General features: G+C 39.5%; 1 protein-coding gene across 4 annotated transcripts in view; it reads left to right on the forward strand.

Annotated features, from left to right (window-relative positions):
• The window catches only part of CACNB4 (calcium voltage-gated channel auxiliary subunit beta 4), a 206,124-nt gene that overhangs the window by 145,355 nt on the left and 42,725 nt on the right, over positions 1-18,044 (forward strand). For all 4 annotated transcript variants that reach the window (XM_032783739.2, XM_032783742.2, XM_032783740.2 and 1 more), the window contains 6 exons: positions 7,093-7,212; positions 9,123-9,245; positions 13,548-13,678; positions 15,301-15,377; positions 15,781-15,800; positions 15,888-15,968. In XM_032783739.2, the coding sequence (XP_032639630.1) occupies positions 7,093-7,212; positions 9,123-9,245; positions 13,548-13,678; positions 15,301-15,377; positions 15,781-15,800; positions 15,888-15,968 (552 nt within the window). The remainder of the gene's footprint in view (positions 1-7,092; positions 7,213-9,122; positions 9,246-13,547; positions 13,679-15,300; positions 15,378-15,780; positions 15,801-15,887; positions 15,969-18,044) is intronic.

The following is an 18,044-nucleotide window of genomic DNA, read 5'->3' on the forward strand; positions in this document are numbered from 1 at the left end:
GGAGTACAGAAATCGATTTAAAGAGCCCTTTATATCGATATAAAGGGCGTTGTAGTGTGGACGGGTACAGCGTTAAATCGATTTAACGCTCTTTAAATAGATTTAAACGCGTAATGTAGACCAGGCCTCAGTCTCTACTTAGCCACTTCCTGGGTACTGTCATTGCTACTGTTCGTTTGAAAGTACTATTCTGGGACAAGGACTTTGTCTTCCGACATGCTGTGCAATGCACTGCATGTTCTGCCTGCATCCGCAATACAAATAATAAATAGTAATTATCTGATGGTCTGTGTGGCATCAGGCTGCATTTAATTGTTTGAAGCCACTATATTCAGCATCAAGGCAGGACTCTGGGAACTGGGTCTGCCACAATTTATGGGGGCTGAAACTCAGCCATGAGATTCTAGATGTTTGCTTGGAGGTGAAATATTTAAGAGAGGTAGATTAAGAATTCTCTTTGGGGGAGGAACTCCAGAGGAAGAGCAGAGAAAGCATCAATGCAGGAGGGACTGATGATTTAAAAGTGTCCCGAATTTTTTTTGGCTCTGACCTCTGACCATATTAAGACTCCAGCTGATCACACAGAATGATTAACTGCCTGGAGATATATTGCCTGCTACCTGAAACTTCCTTTTAAGGAAGTATTGGCATTTTAGCCCTTTGGGGTTTCAGAGTTGAGCTCTCTTTTACCAGGGATCTTATTGCTAAGTCACTCCTGACAATAGCTACTTTCACATTGGCGACTGTAAAAAAAAAACAAAAAAAAAAAAAAACAAAAAAAAAAAGGTTGGCTTCCCTCTTAAGCAGCATGTACTTTTTATTAAAGATTGTGAGTGGTGACGCCGTTTCCTGTGGGGATGTCTGCTCAATGTCTGTTTATTCCTGGATTGAGAGATTATGCGTGATATTTGTGGCACTCTGAATTTGAAATAGTTTATTCTTGGCACAGCTGTAATCTTTATTCTGTTCCTTTTAGAAGCGGGGAGCTAAAAGACAATATTCTTCTCCTGTCTCCTATAAGAGGTCAGAAGGCTGCATGGTCTTCTTCCTATTGCTTACGGTAACCCAATGATCTCCCCCACATTCTATTCAGGGCTGGCTCCAGGGACCAGCATTCCAAGCAGGTGCTTGGGGCGGGAATTTGCAAGGGCGGCAGTCCGTGTGTTTTTTGCCCCCAACAGCGCACTGAATTGCTGCCGCGGACGGCGGGGGTAGTCCGTGTGCTATTAGGGCGGCACGCGCGTTTCCGCGGCGGCGGCAATTCGGCGGCAGCTTCTATGTTCAGCTGTCCATGGCGGCACAGCTTCTGTCTTCCAGCTGAAGACAGAAGCTGCTGTTGAATTGTCGGTACATGGACTGCCCCCGAGTCCGCAGCGGCAATTCGGTGCGCTGCTTAGGGTGGGAAAAACAGTAGAGCTGGCCCTGCCTCTGTGAATAGACCAGGGCATACAACCCCCAAAATCTTTGGGGTCAGTGGAGGGAGTGCCAGCCAGCCAGAGGTGTGAATGTATGTTCAGCAGAGAGGCACTGATTACATACCCGTAACTGCAGAAACGTTATTTAATTCACCATCCTTGGTATCACTTCAAATCCCAGTGTTTTTTGTCTATCTTGAAAAGATGAACTATAACAATTGATCCAGTATGGGGGTAGAGGTGGAAGGTAATTAATGAAAAGAAAAATGAGCTCACCCACAAAAGCAGGAAATTAAACTGCTATCAAATAGATATGAAATGAGCCATACAATCCAGGGGAGAATATAGCTCTCTGTTGAAACCTTTCAGATTGTTAACACTGGAATGTTCACAACAACTGTTGGTGTGTGTTTTATCTTCACAAAGATGTTGGGTGTCTCATAGAGTTGCCAATTGGACATATTCCTGACATAATCTTTAATTAAAGATTAATCTTTAATTTCTAGGGCTCCAGGACAGTCCTGGAGGACTGACAACCCTACATGGTCTCAAGGGGAGGTAGACAACAAAGTGATATGGCAGTTCCTATGGTAACTGCTCCTTGCATAGTGTATACCAGAGTAATTCATAAATTATATACATTCTGGGTAGTTTGTTGGCGTTGACTCTCAAGGCTTATTAACCCTAATAAGGCACTTTTTATTTATGTATTCTTTGCTTTGTATTTAGAAAGGCAAATATTCCCTTATTATCTGCGCACAGGGCTCACAATAGAAGGAATAATTTTGAGGCCTCCTCGCCATGTAAAATAATGGATATGTGCTGTACACCTAGCTAGTTGATTCATCCAAAAAACCTGCTGGCTGACAGAGGCTATTTAGTATAAATTAAAACAAAATTTAAAGGGTCCTTCGATGCAGTGTCGGGGTCCAGAGAGAGAAAGAGAGAAACCAATGGCTTCAAGAGTTCTGAACTTCTTTCCTCTGTACTAGCACTTTATGTTGACATAATTTGCTTTTCACTCTGTGGTCATGTAGGCAGTTATTCTCTCTCACCCATGAGGGTGAAAAAACAAAACGAACCCCCCACCAAACAAACAAAAACTATATATTTTTTCTTTTGCGGTGTTTAAAGCTCTTTGAGCTGGTGATTGGGCCTTGAAGATTATTATAATTATTTGATTTATTTACCATTTTTATTATAGTAGTGTCAGCAGCCATAATCAGACTCGGAGCCCCATTATGCTGGGTACTGTACAAATATAAAGTGCAGGACAATCCCCGTCCCCAGAAGATCCCAGTATAAATAGAGACAAGATAAAAGGGTATGGTATACAAAGGGAATGGAGATGCAAGACATGGGTGATTTTATTAGGCACACCAAGGGAGGTGGGGGTGCTGAAATGAATGGGATCACTTGCATGAGTAAATGCTCCCCAATGTGAGTGAGATTGCATGATCTGACTCAGAGTGAGTCGCAGTAGAAGGCTGGGAGTCAGGCCTATTTTTTTATTTTTTTGACTCAGTCACTAACTATTAGGTCATGTTTCTGCCCTATATAGTATTAGCCACTTTGGGCATGAGCACACAGTACGCTGAAGAATACATATTTTTATTATTTGCCTTTGGTTAGCGCCTCTACTTTTCTCTCCCATCCCTATAGTAGTGAAGCATTTTCTCATTCAAGACATTTCTTTTGATTCATCATCACCTGACTTGTATTCCTGGGATTATCCAATTAGTGTTTGGCACATCTTTGTGGAGTGGGGTCATAAATGTGACTGAACACTCCCTTATCTTCTGTTGTCCAACCACCATCCAGTATTGAGCAACAACTGAGAACAGCCTCGTGGTACCAGTTGGTATGGTTAAGTTGGCTTTAAGACTGCTTTGTGCTGCCAGAGAAGTGCAAATCAGCCCTAGCATGGCATACTACTGCAAGCACTGGAAACTGTGACCCCCGCATGTATACTAGTTTTATGAAGTTACCAGGCAATCCATATGGAGCTATGTAAAATCAGCCCCATAGGATGTGATTGTCTAGGTATTAACCCCTGTATTTCTACATTCACTACACCGTCATCCACAGATTCTCAGCTCGGCTCCCATGTGCTCTGTTGATTTGTCATCTCCGTGACATGCACTGTACTCTGTTCTTACCCACTTTCCAATAAAGCAAAGATTAAAAGGAAAATCATATGGTTGAAAAGGGCATGGATGATGAACAATGTCTGCCATTCCTGATGAGTGGTGTTGACCCTGTCTTCAGCCATGGGCTTACCAGGGTCTGGTGCATTCCTGTTGCATTATATTATGCTGTGTAGGGCTCCAACATCTCTGAAGGAAGTCAGTTCCTACCACCATAAACTGTACATGTTTATTATGTCTTTTGATTGAATATCTGAATACTGTGATATTTTTTCCCTTTCTGCTGTCATTGAGCATTCACGTCTTCCAAGTGCTTCACATCTTCCAAGTGTTTTACAGACATTAACTAAGTGGCTGTGACAGTAGAGAGAATAGCAACTTAACTATGTCTACATGAAACAGCCCATACTCCAAACAATGTAATATGGTCTTTGAAAGGTCTGAAGCTGGAGGGAAAGTAGTAAGATGCTACAGAGAATCAGTACCACAAAGTACTTTTTTTTGGCTCTAGTTTTCAAAAATAGGCGTATGATGCAGTGTTGCCAATTCTCACAACATTGTTTATGAATCTTGCTGTATTTGATGTTTCTCCTCAAGCCCCAGCTGCTGGAGTCATATGATTACATGAGAATCTCTGCTTTCATCTAAACAAAAGTAAGTTTCTAATCCTTGTAGATGCAGAGAGAGAGGTTACAAAATGGGAAGCCTAAACGCTCAAAATAGAAGGCAAATCAACCCCTCAAATATATAATTTTTAAAATTCCATGATTTTTATTCCAGTCTCATGATTTGGAATCCTTGGGGTTGGCAGTACTACAAACTCAACTTCTTGACTTTTTGCTGACAATCACATACTCAAATATCTTTGTCATAAAATATGACCCATATGATTTGCATGTGCAATCAGGTACTTAAATGTCTGGACATTTATTTGCCCACAATTATTTGCTCTCTTAGACTTGTGGCTTCAGTTATTGTGGGTGTGAGAATGCAGGCACAAAGTCTGAGTCTGCCTTTGAATATCAGCCCGTGTGTTACTTTAGTAGACAGGATCACTGCACAAGCGCTGTGATTTCTAGACAGAGATGCAGATATGTTTTACGCTATTGTTGCTTTGTTTTTAACTTAAGTAGCTAGCTGTCTAACCAATATCTGTCCTTAAAATATTGGGTCTACAGCCTGTCTAACTAAGTTGTTATAATCAGTTTGTTTCAAAACTTCATCATAATGTTTCTTTAAATTTCACAGCTTTGAATATTCCTTTGGGTATGTCTGATACTTACATCAGAGCATACCTGACTGAATGCTGCTGTACTTCAATGGAGTTTATGATGAGAGTTCTGAGAATTACTGTTGATTTCTCCTCAGTTTCTACTTATTTTACTTGTCTAAGCTCACTGCCAAATACAGTTATGCTGTTAAATAGCTTCAGACACGAAAATATACTGAAATGACATCACCATAAAATAAATAGGATACTATTTATCATAGCAGTGAAGATCAGTTTTTAAAAGGCTTTTTTAATGTACTTGCATCTGAATTGGTTGAGTCATGAGTTAATTTAAAACTCTTCTAAAAATTGTAATGAGACAGAATAGTCATCCATTTGACAAAAATAGATTGTTAATGGCTTTCCTGGATGAGAAAATGATTTTTTTTGGTTTGCTACTGAAAATATGATCATTTAGAAATGCGTTGCTGTACTTATTGGGCAACACTTCACTATATACAGAAAATCCAGTTAATTAATGCTTCTCTCTTATACAATTCTATAATATTTTACAGCAATGGTCACAAACAGTGTGATGTGGAGTTCCTACGGGGCTTTTGATTGTTACTGTATGGTACTACATCCGGCTTCTGCATGGAGATCTGCATGGATAGACTCTTGTGCAGCCCCGTTGACTTGAATGGGTTTTATCATGGATGCAAGGATAGTTTTGTTTGTACGATTAGGGTCCTAGTGTTGTGCTTTTCTGAACTCCTAAATGTACAAAATATGTAAATATAAAAATGTGTTAGTGGGACTAAATTATGCCATTTACATATGGTCTTGTACTCTAAACTTTATATATTGTGTGCTGATATTTAAAGTATTAATTGCCATTGTATTCAAGTTTGTAATACAGAACCTCAAAGATTTGTAATTGTGCAAAGCTACCCACCGTGTGTCATAACAATGCAGAATCTCTAACTGAAATAAAATTAACTGCCGCTAATGCTGGGTGCTAATAAATTAAACTAAATACAAATTAATCAAATGCCAAACCAAATACTACCTGATTCTGAATCACTGGAGTCAGTGTGAGATTGGGAATTTCATTGGGCACAGGATCAAGTGCAGAAAGAGGAAGGAAGTTTCGTAGCAAAGGCATTACTCACCTAAACAAGTATAAAAATAAACACTCCTCCTGTTTGGGACATGGAACTGTCATGTGCATATCCTTGCCATGCGAGATTTACTAGACTATATGACAAAATCCTAGAGCTTAGCATGCTTAGCATTTTGCAGGATCAAGTCACTACAAAAAAAGTAACATGCCTTTTTAGCACCATTTTTAGAATTGAGCTCTAATCTTGCTAGGCATCTGGGGTCTATTTTGGTTTTTAGATTACTAATATTTGCAAATGCTTTGTACATTCTTTTGTCTTTCTTACAAAATCGGGCCCCTATCCCACAGTTGGATCCGTGCAGGCATGAAGGTACATTTGTGCTAATCTAATTGCAGAATCAGGACCTCAGTGTCAAATTGTTTATTATGAAGGGGAGTGTAAAAACACTACTAGTTTTAGATTGTGCCACCCATCCTGAATGGTGACTTGAATTAGACATCTTACTGTACAGTGTACCCTGTTTCTTCTCCTTACAGACAATGTATACCCCTTCTGGTTATATATAATCCTTATCTCGTGATATTGCATAGGATGCATTTGGATTTATGTGTTCCATTGTCAAATAACTTCTTTAATAGTATGTTCTTGCATTTGGTCACTTTTGCTTCTTGATTCACATACATTTGTGTTTAGGTATGATGCATTGAATAATTCTTTGTCTGAGTGCTGCTGGGTACTGAGTAAAGTATTTATATATCAGTAATATATTTACACAGAGAAGAGATTTTAACTGAGCTATATAATAATCTGATTCTATCTCATGTGATGTAACCTTTGACGAAGAGCTGATCTTTAATCTAAGGCTATCAAACAGGATTTAAATCTTGTAATAGGTTGTTTGCTGTTCCCAGTGCTGATTTCCTTATGATGCATGCCCATCAGAGAGACTAAGATATTGCACAAGTTCTGAGAAAGAGAGAGATTTTCTTTGGAATTTTGCGTTTTGCAGAAAAATAAAAATCTATAAAAGTATTTAAATTTCTAGCTATATCCTGTACAATTTCCTATCAGAAATAAAACACAAAATCTACATTACAAAATTCAGGAAATAAACACTTGAGCAATGTTTTGTGAATTTGGCTTGGATTCTTCTAAGCAGTATATAATTTTTCTTAATGATGTGCTCTTCTTTTTAGGGATCAGCAGATTCATACACAAGCAGACCATCAGATTCTGATGTATCTTTGGAAGAGGACAGAGAAGCAATCCGCCAGGAGAGAGAACAGCAAGCAGCTATTCAGCTTGAAAGGGCAAAGGTGAGTTCTTCTTTTCAGCTTTAATAATAGCAAAGTTATATGGCATTTGGTGGCACGTCAGCCTTTGCATAGTGTTAGAATTCTTTCTACAGGTTTATAATGGTGATCATATAATTTGAAAATAGCTTGGCAATCAACTACAAGATGCTAGAAGGGGAAATATCAAATATTTTCACAAAGAAGATACTACTTAAAACATAAAGCCAAATCCTGCTTTGTCACCCATGTAACCTTGTATGTGTTGGTAGGTCTCAGATGTGTAAATGAGAGTGGAATTTGGCTCTTTTACTTAAGGAAAGGAAAGGAGAACAACATTAGAGACTACTACATTTTCACAGCAATGTGCTCGACTGTTTTGAATTTGGATTTGCATTTGGTCCTCTTGGTCACCCTGTGGATGAGGTGTGGATGGACTGTAAATATAATGGGACAAATATTGCCCTGTAATGTATGCACGAGTTCCATTCATTTCAATTGCCATTGTATCAATGTAGTCAGACATAGGATTTTGACCCAGTGGCTGCAATTTAGTCCTTTTTTTTTTTTTCTTTTCTCAAATGTTGGTTGCTTGATTCACCCTGTGAAGAAAGGGGCTGTAGATGACAAACAGTGTGCCAGAAGGGTCTGGCATTCAGATACTTCAGTGATGGCAGTGACAGTAAAATAAATTGGGAGGATACATAGATATAGGCGAGTCTCATGTTATGCAGAGGTTCCGTTCCGCGGTTAGCACGTAAAGCGAAAACTGCGTTTAGTCAAAATTACATTGAGTTGAATGGCAGGTGGAATCACCCGCATTACAGGTACAGTATTAAAATTGTTATTTTTCTCTTTTTTTTGTTTTGTTTTTTTGTCAACCGTGTAATGCTGAAATCCCACACGTTAAATGTGCATAAGATGCGACAGACCTGTACTTGCCAGAGGGATTTTCCATCAGTGGAAAGCAGGCAGTGTTTTCAGGGCCACACTTTTCTAGGGTTCTTCAGGTGGAGGCCAACTTCAGAGAATGGTTGAGACCCTGCTGGGAGAGGCTCCCAACCTTACAGGACTTGTTAAAAATGGTACACTTTCTATGGGGTTTTAGACGGTCCGACTGAATTTAATAGAAAATTCTATCCTTTCTACAGGTGGTTTAAAAAGGCCCATAGAAAGGCTGTCTTGTTCTCTATTAAATTCTATACATTTTTGGATTAATTCCTATTAACACCTATTACATTTCTGTAGAACCCTCCTAGTTTCATCCCTATTGAATTTGATAGGACTTTTCCATAGGTCTGAATCAGCATTTCTCCCTGTTGCTCTGGTCACCCCACTGTCTTAGTCAGCTTCACCTACTTTTGAGGAAGTTTTAGGCAACTCTTGGCCAACCAGCAGAAAAGCTTTTGTAGGTACCTTGTGATGCTGTGTTCCTTACAAATTTCCTGCTACTCAGGGCATACAGCCCATCTTACACCAGCAGGAATTAACCAAGCCTTGGAACTTTTCTAGAGTACTTTGCAGCCTACATCTTATGTAGGATCTTCCACTACGTCACATGCCTTAGGACACAAAACAATCTCTGCAAAGGAAGAATTTTCTTACTTTGTGTACCACACTGCACTGAGTGCATTGTGGAGGGAGGAATTACCGTCCTTTGAATTATCCTACAAGCAGATTGCTACCGATGGAGCAATTCTCTTTCGTAGCAAATCACATAGTTCAAATTTGGACCTGATGTAAGGAAGCATAACTCCCAGTGACTTGTGTGGAGTTGTGTCCGCTGACATTAGGTCTGAATTTGGCTGTATTCCCAATGCATGACTAGTAAATACATATTTTTTAATTTGACACAGTCAGCACACTAACTCTTGAATCTAAAAAGTACAAGAACACTTCTGTAACATGCTTGTGACATGTTTTTTTGTTCCTAGTCTAAACCTGTAGCGTTTGCAGTTAAGACTAATGTGAGTTACTGTGGCGCACTGGATGAAGATGTTCCTGTCCCAAGCACTGCCATTTCTTTTGATGCCAAGGACTTTTTGCACATTAAAGAGGTAACTACAGCATGCAATTATTCCTCTGACCTGCCAACAACTAAAACCTAAGCAGTCAGATTTGAGCTATGCAAGACAAAAGAGAAAGCTGAATAGCAGCCAGCATTACACAGAGCATCTGTTTGATTAGCAATAACATCCAGGATCATTCATCCTTATCAGGGTTCCAGTGCCATGAGGCTGTATCTTGTACTATTAAGAATTTGAATCTACTAATTCATTGTCTAGTTTTAAAAGCATGGAAGGGAAATCATGTCTTAGTAGATTTTAAAACCACTTGAACTTCATGGATATAGATTTTGTTCTTCACTAAAGCAGTGAGATTGAGACTGGTAGTAGATAGCCTGGGAAAGGACACCTTGAGCCAAACAGTGGAGTTACACCAGCTTACACCAGGTCTGCAGGTAGCCGCCTAGAAAAGGGCCTGTAGAAGAGGGAGAGGGCCTAGAATAAGAGAGTAAGAAAAAGCATCTGTAGGAAAGCTTTCTGCCTTGGGACATAGGGTTCGTCTACACAAGTGGCAGTGAGTCCCAGAGCCTGTGTCAATGCATTCAGGCTTGCAGGGCTCAGGCTACTGCGCTAAAAATAGTTGTGTAGATGTTGCGGCTTTAGCTGGAGCTGAGTACTGCCTGTGCTTCAGATCCCAAGCTGCAACATCTACACATTCTATTTTTAGAGCCTCAGCCCTGGAAGCTCGAGTGAGGAGACCTGGGATCTGATGCTCAGTGCCACTCACTGGGCAGGTCTTCATTACCATTGATCTATTGGGGATTGATTTATCATGTCTAGTGTAGACACGATAAAATCGATCCCCGATCGCTCTGCCGTCAACTCCGGAACTCCACCACTGCTGAGAGGCGGAAGCAGAGTCAACGGGGGAGTGGCGGCAGTCGACCCCGTGAGGTAAGTTGATCTAAGATACGTCAACTTCAGCTGTGCTGTTCTCGTAACTGAAGTTGCATAGCTTAGATCGATTCCCCCCTCGGTGTAGACCAGGGCTGAGAGAAATGGAACCTCAGAGCAAGGAAGGGAGTTAAGGAATAGGGGCACCATCCTAAAATGCTAACTGGAGAGAAAATCATTTTTACTGTATGTTGAAGATAGTTCCTTCAAATTTTCTTTGGGCATCCTAAAGTGAACCCACAACATGTGCATGTGCAACATGTTATTTTGCACACACATGTGCAGGCTTAGAACTTGCAAAACAAGATTCATCCATACATGCTGTAGCTTGATTTTAGGGGACCTGATACCACTTCAGCTTGGAGCCTTTTGAAGTTCTCCCATCTGTGCTTTATAGTCCTGTGATTTTTGAAATGTTCTTTTGCCAAATAGCTTCTAGTTGTAATCCCTTGGAATTTAACAGAATGGCAATTCTCCCTTTTCCTACCAATACACAAATATTTTCATTGTATGTTATGAATTTATAAAACAAATTCTAATGTAGCCCATTTTATTGATGCAAAACGTTATATATGCAGAACTTTGTACATTTCCCTGCACAGATGTTTTTATCTGTAACAATCCATCTGAAGATGGCAAAAGTTGTGGATGTTACTCTAAAATGGACAGCCAGGAACAAGATCAATTTAAAATGGTTGTCTCATACTTTAGTTGGTGATTTATTTATGAGATTCCCAGGACGTAGGGTTGTGTAGTTCAGTCTACAGTTTCTGAAATGAATTCTTTGCATCAGTCTCCACTGCAGAGGATGTTGGGAAGACAGCCACATCAGAGCTATTTTTTGGGTGACATATCTGAAGTACTGTCCCAAATTGATGCCTCAGTAGAAGAGGTTTTAGTACAAATTGATAAACTAAACAGTAATAAGTCACCAGGAACAGATGGTATTTGCCCAAGAGTTCTGAAGAAACTCAAATATGCAATTGCCGAACTACTAACTCTGGTATGTAACCTATCACTTAAATCACCTCTATCCTAGATGACTGGCACGTAATTAATGTAATGTCAATTTTTAAAAAGAACTCCAGAGGAGATCCTGGAAATTACAGGCCAGTGAGCCTAAGTTCAGTACTGGACAAATTGGTAGAAACAGAACAGAATTTTCAGGCACATAGATCAACACTATATGTTGGGGAAGAATGGAAGAGTCAACCTGACTTTTGTAAAGGAAAGTCATGCCTCTCTAATTCTTTGAGGGGGCAACAAGCATGTGGAGTAGGGGATCCAGTCAGTACAGTGTACTTGGATTTTCAGTGTACTTTGACAAGGTTTCTCTCCAAAGACTCTTAAGCAAACTGAGTAGCCACGGAATAAGAGAGATGGTAACTGGTTGAAAGGTAAGAAACAAAGGACAGGAATAAATGGTCTGTTTTCACAATGGAGAAAGGTGAACAGCAGGGTCACCCAAGGACCTGTGCTGTTCAACATATTAATTAATGATCAGGAAAAAGGGGTGAACAGTGAAGTGGGAAAATTTGCAGACGATACCAAATTATTCAAGATAGTTAAGTCCAAAGCAGACTCCAAGGAGTTACAGAGGGATCTCACAAAACTGGGTAACAAAATGGCAGATGAAACTCATCATTGATGAGTGCAGAGTAACACACATTTGAAAAAATAATTCCAAGTAGCAGTCAAAAAGGCTAACAGTATGTTAGGAACTATTAAGCGAGGGATAGAAAATAAAACAGAAAATACCTTAATGTCATTGTATAAATCCATGATGCACTCACACCTTGAATACTCTGTCCAGTTCCAGTCATCCCATTTGAAAAAGGGAATAATGGAACTGGAAATGGTTCAGAGAAGGGCAACATAGATTATCAAGGGTCTGGAACAGCTTCCATACGAGGAAAGACTAAAAAGAGTAAGGCTGTTCATCTTAGAAAAGAGATGACTAAGTGATATAATAGAGGTCTATAAGATCATGAATGGTGTGGAAAAAGTGAATAGAATAGTATACAAAAACCAGGGGTCATCCAAAGAAATTAATAGGCAGCAGGTTTTGTACAAACAAGGGGAAGTGCTATTTCACACGATGCACAATTAATCTGTGGAACTCATTACCATGGGATGTTGTGATGGCCAAAAGTATAACGGCATTCAAAAAAGTACTGGATAAGTTCATAGACATATATCCATCAAGATGATCAGGGATGCAGTCCCACATGCAAGACTGCTCTAAACTTCTGACTACCAGAAGCCAACAGTGGAAGATGGGTGGGTCACTCCATAATTTCCCAGTTCTGTACATTCCCCCTGAAGCTCTGGCATGGACTGTTGTCAGGGCCAGGATACTGAGCTAGATGGACCATTGGTCTGATCAGTATGGCCATTCTTATGTTTTTAAACTAGCATATCATAATAGTATATAACAAAGGACAATGCAAACCACAGAAAAACTTGTATGGAAGGTGAGGAAAAATATACTTTTGCTAGGAAATTATTGAGGCTGAACTTTCAAATTTGAGAGCCTAAAGTTGGGCCCCTAAATAAGTGGTCTGATTTTTTTAATTGGTCTTGAGCCTGTGCAGATCTCATTGACTTGAAATAGGAGCTTTAGAATGTATTTTAGTTGCCCAAGAATGAATTTAACGGCCTGAGAGCTTGGGGCCAGGGAACTGATAATTTAGAGAGATGGGGGTATATACTTGGCTTCTTCCTCACTCATTTCGCAAACAAATCTTTTATTTATTTTTTTCTGAAAGTATTAAAATGGGATTGATACACACTGGCTTTAATCATGTATAACTTCTCTAGGAAAACTAATATTCCTTTTGAAATATGGTGCCAAGGGCTCTTGCCAAAAAATCATTGCAATTTTTTAGAAAATTACAAAATTGCTAAAAAATATAATCTGCTCAATTCACAAGGACCTAAATGAGGAGAACAAATTGTAAATCTTTAAAAGAGCTTGCTTCAAAAGTCCTGTCACCAGACAGTTACAACAAATCTTTTGTCTTTATGGCAACTTAATTTCTTAACTTAATTAAAAAATATATCCAAGTGGTGAAGCCATTTCTAGGGTGTGTGACTGCAAGTAAACTGAAATCAAGATAGAGGAAAGATGGTCCAGTGATTAGGGTGTTAGATAGTAGACCACTCTCCCAAACTACCATTACCCTTGGCACAGTTTGCCTATTTGTTGATGGTGTCAACAGAAAAGTCATGCCTGGACATAGAGAGTGAATACAGAATTTAACACTCCATGTCAAGGCTGAGAAAGTTCAGAGAGAAACCTGTACTGACACAGCTTGAGCTGTACCTGTTCTGTGGGCACATACAAGTCTTCAGTCTTGAGAGTTCTCAGTATGACACAATAATCTGTCTGTGTTACAGAAATATAATAACGACTGGTGGATAGGAAGGCTGGTTAAAGAGGGCTGTGAGATTGGCTTCATTCCAAGCCCACTTCGGCTGGAGAATATCCGAATTCAGCAAGAGCAGAAGAGAGGACGTTTCCATGGCGGGTAAGCCTGTCCTTAGCCATTTCAAAACACAACAACACTGGGCAATATTTGAAGTTCAGCTGATTTGTTTTAATGTATTCCTCAATCTTCTCTTGTCTAAAAATGGTTTTGTATTTGTATACCAGAATGGACAGTGGGTTAAAATATATACGTTTGCAGAAAATAGCAGGCATTCTAGATCTCTCACTGTCTCTGATGTTGAATACGAGGGACAGGAAAACTACACGAATAAACTTTTGAAAAATGAGTCCTACAGGATGTGGACTATAGTGTGAAGGGTTCTGGAGAACAAGCAGTCTGAGCCCATGCAGGGTTGGATCAAATCAGTGATCACTCATGGGACCGTAAGATTTTGCCTCATATTCTTTTTTCATTTTAACTCTCGCCACTAAATTGGCACGCTGGGAACAGCACAGAGACAGTGTTGCAGCATTCCTATCTTGTTGTAACCCTTCTTTAAGAGAGATTGCGCTCAGGCCGCTCCACTTCTTCTCATCTCAGGTTGTCTCTCCACTTTCATCCCAAGCCAGTCTCCTCCTTGTGTCTCCACCCCTAGGCCTAAATAGCGCATATCTCTTAGCCTTGGTCTACACTTGGGTGGGGGAGGGGAGATTGATCTAAGTTACGCAACTTCAGCTACGTGAATAGCATAGCTAAAGTTGACATACTTAGATCAATTTACCATGGCGTCTTCACTGCAGTGAGTTGATTGCTGCCACTTCCCCGTTGACTCTGCCTGTGCCTCTCGTGGCGGTGGAGTACAGGAGTCGACAGGAGAGCGTTCGGGGGTTGATTTATCGCGTCTAGACTAGACGCGATAAATCAGTCCCCGCTGGATCGATCGCTGCCTGCCAATCCGACGGGTAGTGAAGACATATACCTGGTTAACACAGGCTTGAGTGCAGCTGGAGAACCACAGCTCTGACAGTTAATCACTGTGAGACCTGCCTACTGTGTGTGAACATGTCACCATCCACTGGCTAAATACCCAAACAACAGACCTACTTTAATCATAGAACTCCTGTTAACACTGATGAGATGGTGCTTGCAGATAACGATACTTCATTGTAAAAGAAAGAAAGATGAGACGATTGAATCAAGCCATAATAGATGGCAAAAGTGAGGAGCATAATTTAGTCTAGAAAGTAATGGCAGGGAATTGCCATACTAATTTACTTCATCAAGCTTAGGAATCATTTCAAGAGTAAACTATCTGAGGAAATGTTTCTAGAATAATTGAACAACATTAATTCTGATTTATTCAAATTGCTTTTACAGCTTGAAATAGCTGAGTGTTAGCCCTTCTGCCTTGATGTTTGGAGAGAGAGGTACTTAACTGGGATGGATGAACAGTGAAAGAGAATATCAGATTATTGGAATCCGTGTAGGTGAATCTCTTTTGTATCACTGGGGCCAAGTAATGGACTTGCCCTTCTCTGATCATATGACTATGTGGTGAATTAAGCAGAGGCATATGGGATGTAATTTCCCCTCCTCCCAACCTTTGGGCAGGCCCTGGGGCAGCAGTGCAGCATCTCTGAGACTGGAATAGGAGCTGCAGGGCCTTGTGAGTTCGCTCTCAGAATACTTTGTGGTAATCGACACTCTTTGTAATGCTGTAGGAAATCAAGTGGAAATTCTTCTTCGAGTCTTGGAGAGATGGTGTCTGGAACGTTTAGAGCTACACCCACTTCCACAGGTGAATTTTGGATTTTATATAAGGAAAACTATTACTGTTTCTTAAACTTACCTTAAAAGTTGCAAATAAAATAAAATAAAGGGCTTCTCCACACTCTCTTATTACTAATCTATAAAAATATCCCATAGATAAATGCTTATTTGTTCAAACCTTCCCCAAAATAATTGAAGGATGAGAAAAAAATTTGCTTCTAAATGTATCGGTCATGTAGAGAGCTGGAGAAAAGAACCAGAAAAGCTGGCAGACTCCCTCAGAACGGTAGTGACCTAATACTGATGAGAAAGGAGATGCAGAAATACAAATAATAAGTGCATTGAAAGAGTGATCTTTGTTTGCAGATCTTGTATCTATTGCATTATGTGCAGTATGCATGTTAATAAAGTTCTTGTTTTTGGTCTTTTAGCAAAACAGAAACAAAAAGTGGTAAGTGTATTTTGCTAAATAGTTTCTACAGTTTGCGTGCTGAGTCTATTTTAGATTATGTGCTGATGGGATATTTTCTTTTTTCAGACGGAACATGTTCCTCCTTATGACGTAGTGCCATCCATGAGGCCCGTTGTGTTAGTTGGCCCATCGCTGAAAGGTTATGAGGTATCTCTTCTAATTAGTTACATTTAATTACTATTTTCTAGTCACACACACACACACACACACGCCTTGTTTACATGCAGACGTAGCACTAATCAGCCTTTAGAACTAGTTAGTTAAACTGGTGCAACAGCCTATGTCGATACTTTTATTCTGGTTTGTCTTAAAAATTCCTAGTAGATTTATGCTAAATCCAAATAAGACTGGTTTAAATAAGTGTTGCTACACAGCCTTTTGCACCCATTTGACTAAATCAGTTTAACATCACATCCAATGTGATATATGCCATCATGTGCCAGCAATGCCCCTCTGCCATGTACATTGGCCAAACGAGTCTCTACGCAAAAGAATAAATGGACACAAATCTGACATCAAGAATTATAACATTAAAAAACCATGAGGAGAACACTTCAGTCTCCCTGGACACTCAGTAGCAGACTTAAAAGTGGCAATTTTTCAACAAAAAAACTTCAAAAACAGACTCCAACACAAAACTGCAGAATTAGAATTAATTTGCAAACTGAACACCATCAAATTAGGCCTGAATAAAGACTGGGATTGGATGGGTCACTACAAAAACTAATTTCCCCCCTGCTGTTACTCACACCTTCTTGTCAACTGTTTGAAATGGGCCACCCTGTTTACATTGGCCTCATTACCACTACAAAAGTGATTTTTTCTCCCCTGGTATTCTACTATTGAGAATAGCCAACCTCCACATTAATTGAATTATCTCATGAGCGCTGACCGCCCACTTGGTAAGGCAAGTACCATCTTTTCATGTACTGTGTATTTATACCTGCCTACTGTATTAGCCTACAAAAGCTTATGCCCAAATAAATTTGTTAGTCTCTAAGATGCCACAAGTACTCCTCATTGTTTAAGTTAAACCAGTGCAACTTTCTCATGTGACCTTAGTTAAAGTAGTGCAAGTTTCCTGTGTGTTGTTGACAAGACCTAACTGATGCCGTATTATGCCATAATCATCCATTATGAGAATTTTACATGTGAAATGCCTTGTACTGGAGAGACTAGACTAGCTGCAGCTTTGGTCAGCTCCAGTGTGGTGATTTCTATATTCCTACTCTAGGCACTGATCTTGTGAACCCATCACCTGTTACTGAAGTGTGTAGGGTGTTTTATTTTTTTTTTTAAAGTTATTACATAGAAATGTAAAGCTGAAGAGAATCCTGGCCCACCTAAACAATCACCATCTATTCAGCATAACAATATGTACAGCAAAGCCTCACTAATATGTACAGTTAACCAGGACATTCATTATTAAATTCTGAAAATAAGCAAGTAAGATCCAGATTTAACTTTAAGCATGGCTGTAAATCCATCCTATTCAGCAAAGCAATGTTAGCATGTGCTGAAAGTTAAGCACATGAAGTGCTTTGCTGAATTGGGTCAAAAAGGAGTATGAACATATAATCCGTTACACTTCACTTAGTTTACTGAATGTTGATAATACTTCACAGCATATGAGTAAAAATATTGTAATATATTTTATAAAAGTAGTGAAGTATTAGTAATATGACAGCATGGTGCTATTATTAGTGCGGCACTCTGCTCTTGAATCAAGTTTTTTTGGGTGAGAATTGTTGGATTTGCAGATTAGCAAAGTGAGAATTAGAAAGGCTCTTCTGTATCTCATTTTCTGATATCTGCCTTTTAATTGCATGGTAGCTTTCCCCTCAAGGGGTAAAAATTCTTCCTTGGCATAACTGAATTGACTTCAGTGGTGCTACAGCCTAAATAAATTTGGTCTAAGGACTCTCAAATTTTGGAGGGGTTTCGTTTGCTGATTTAAATATACAACATGCTACAAATTAGACACACAGACTCTCCCCTGGAAGAAAAAGACTCCTTGGAAATGAAATACCTTTTAGGTGCATAGAGTATCCAGTTAAATGGTGAAGGAATTAGGATATTTCCTTCAGTTAGAAAAATAGAGAGAGAGACACATTTGTAGTCCCTATATAATCTATATGGGAAAGTTCTTTGGACACTTTTTCTGATGAAAGTGTGCAAGAAGCATGTGAAAAGTGTAATTTATGAGAAATAAACTTCCAGATA

The sequence above is a fragment of the Chelonoidis abingdonii genome, chromosome 10 (genome assembly GCF_003597395.2).
Source record: "Chelonoidis abingdonii isolate Lonesome George chromosome 10, CheloAbing_2.0, whole genome shotgun sequence".
Taxonomy (NCBI): domain Eukaryota; kingdom Metazoa; phylum Chordata; order Testudines; family Testudinidae; genus Chelonoidis; species Chelonoidis abingdonii.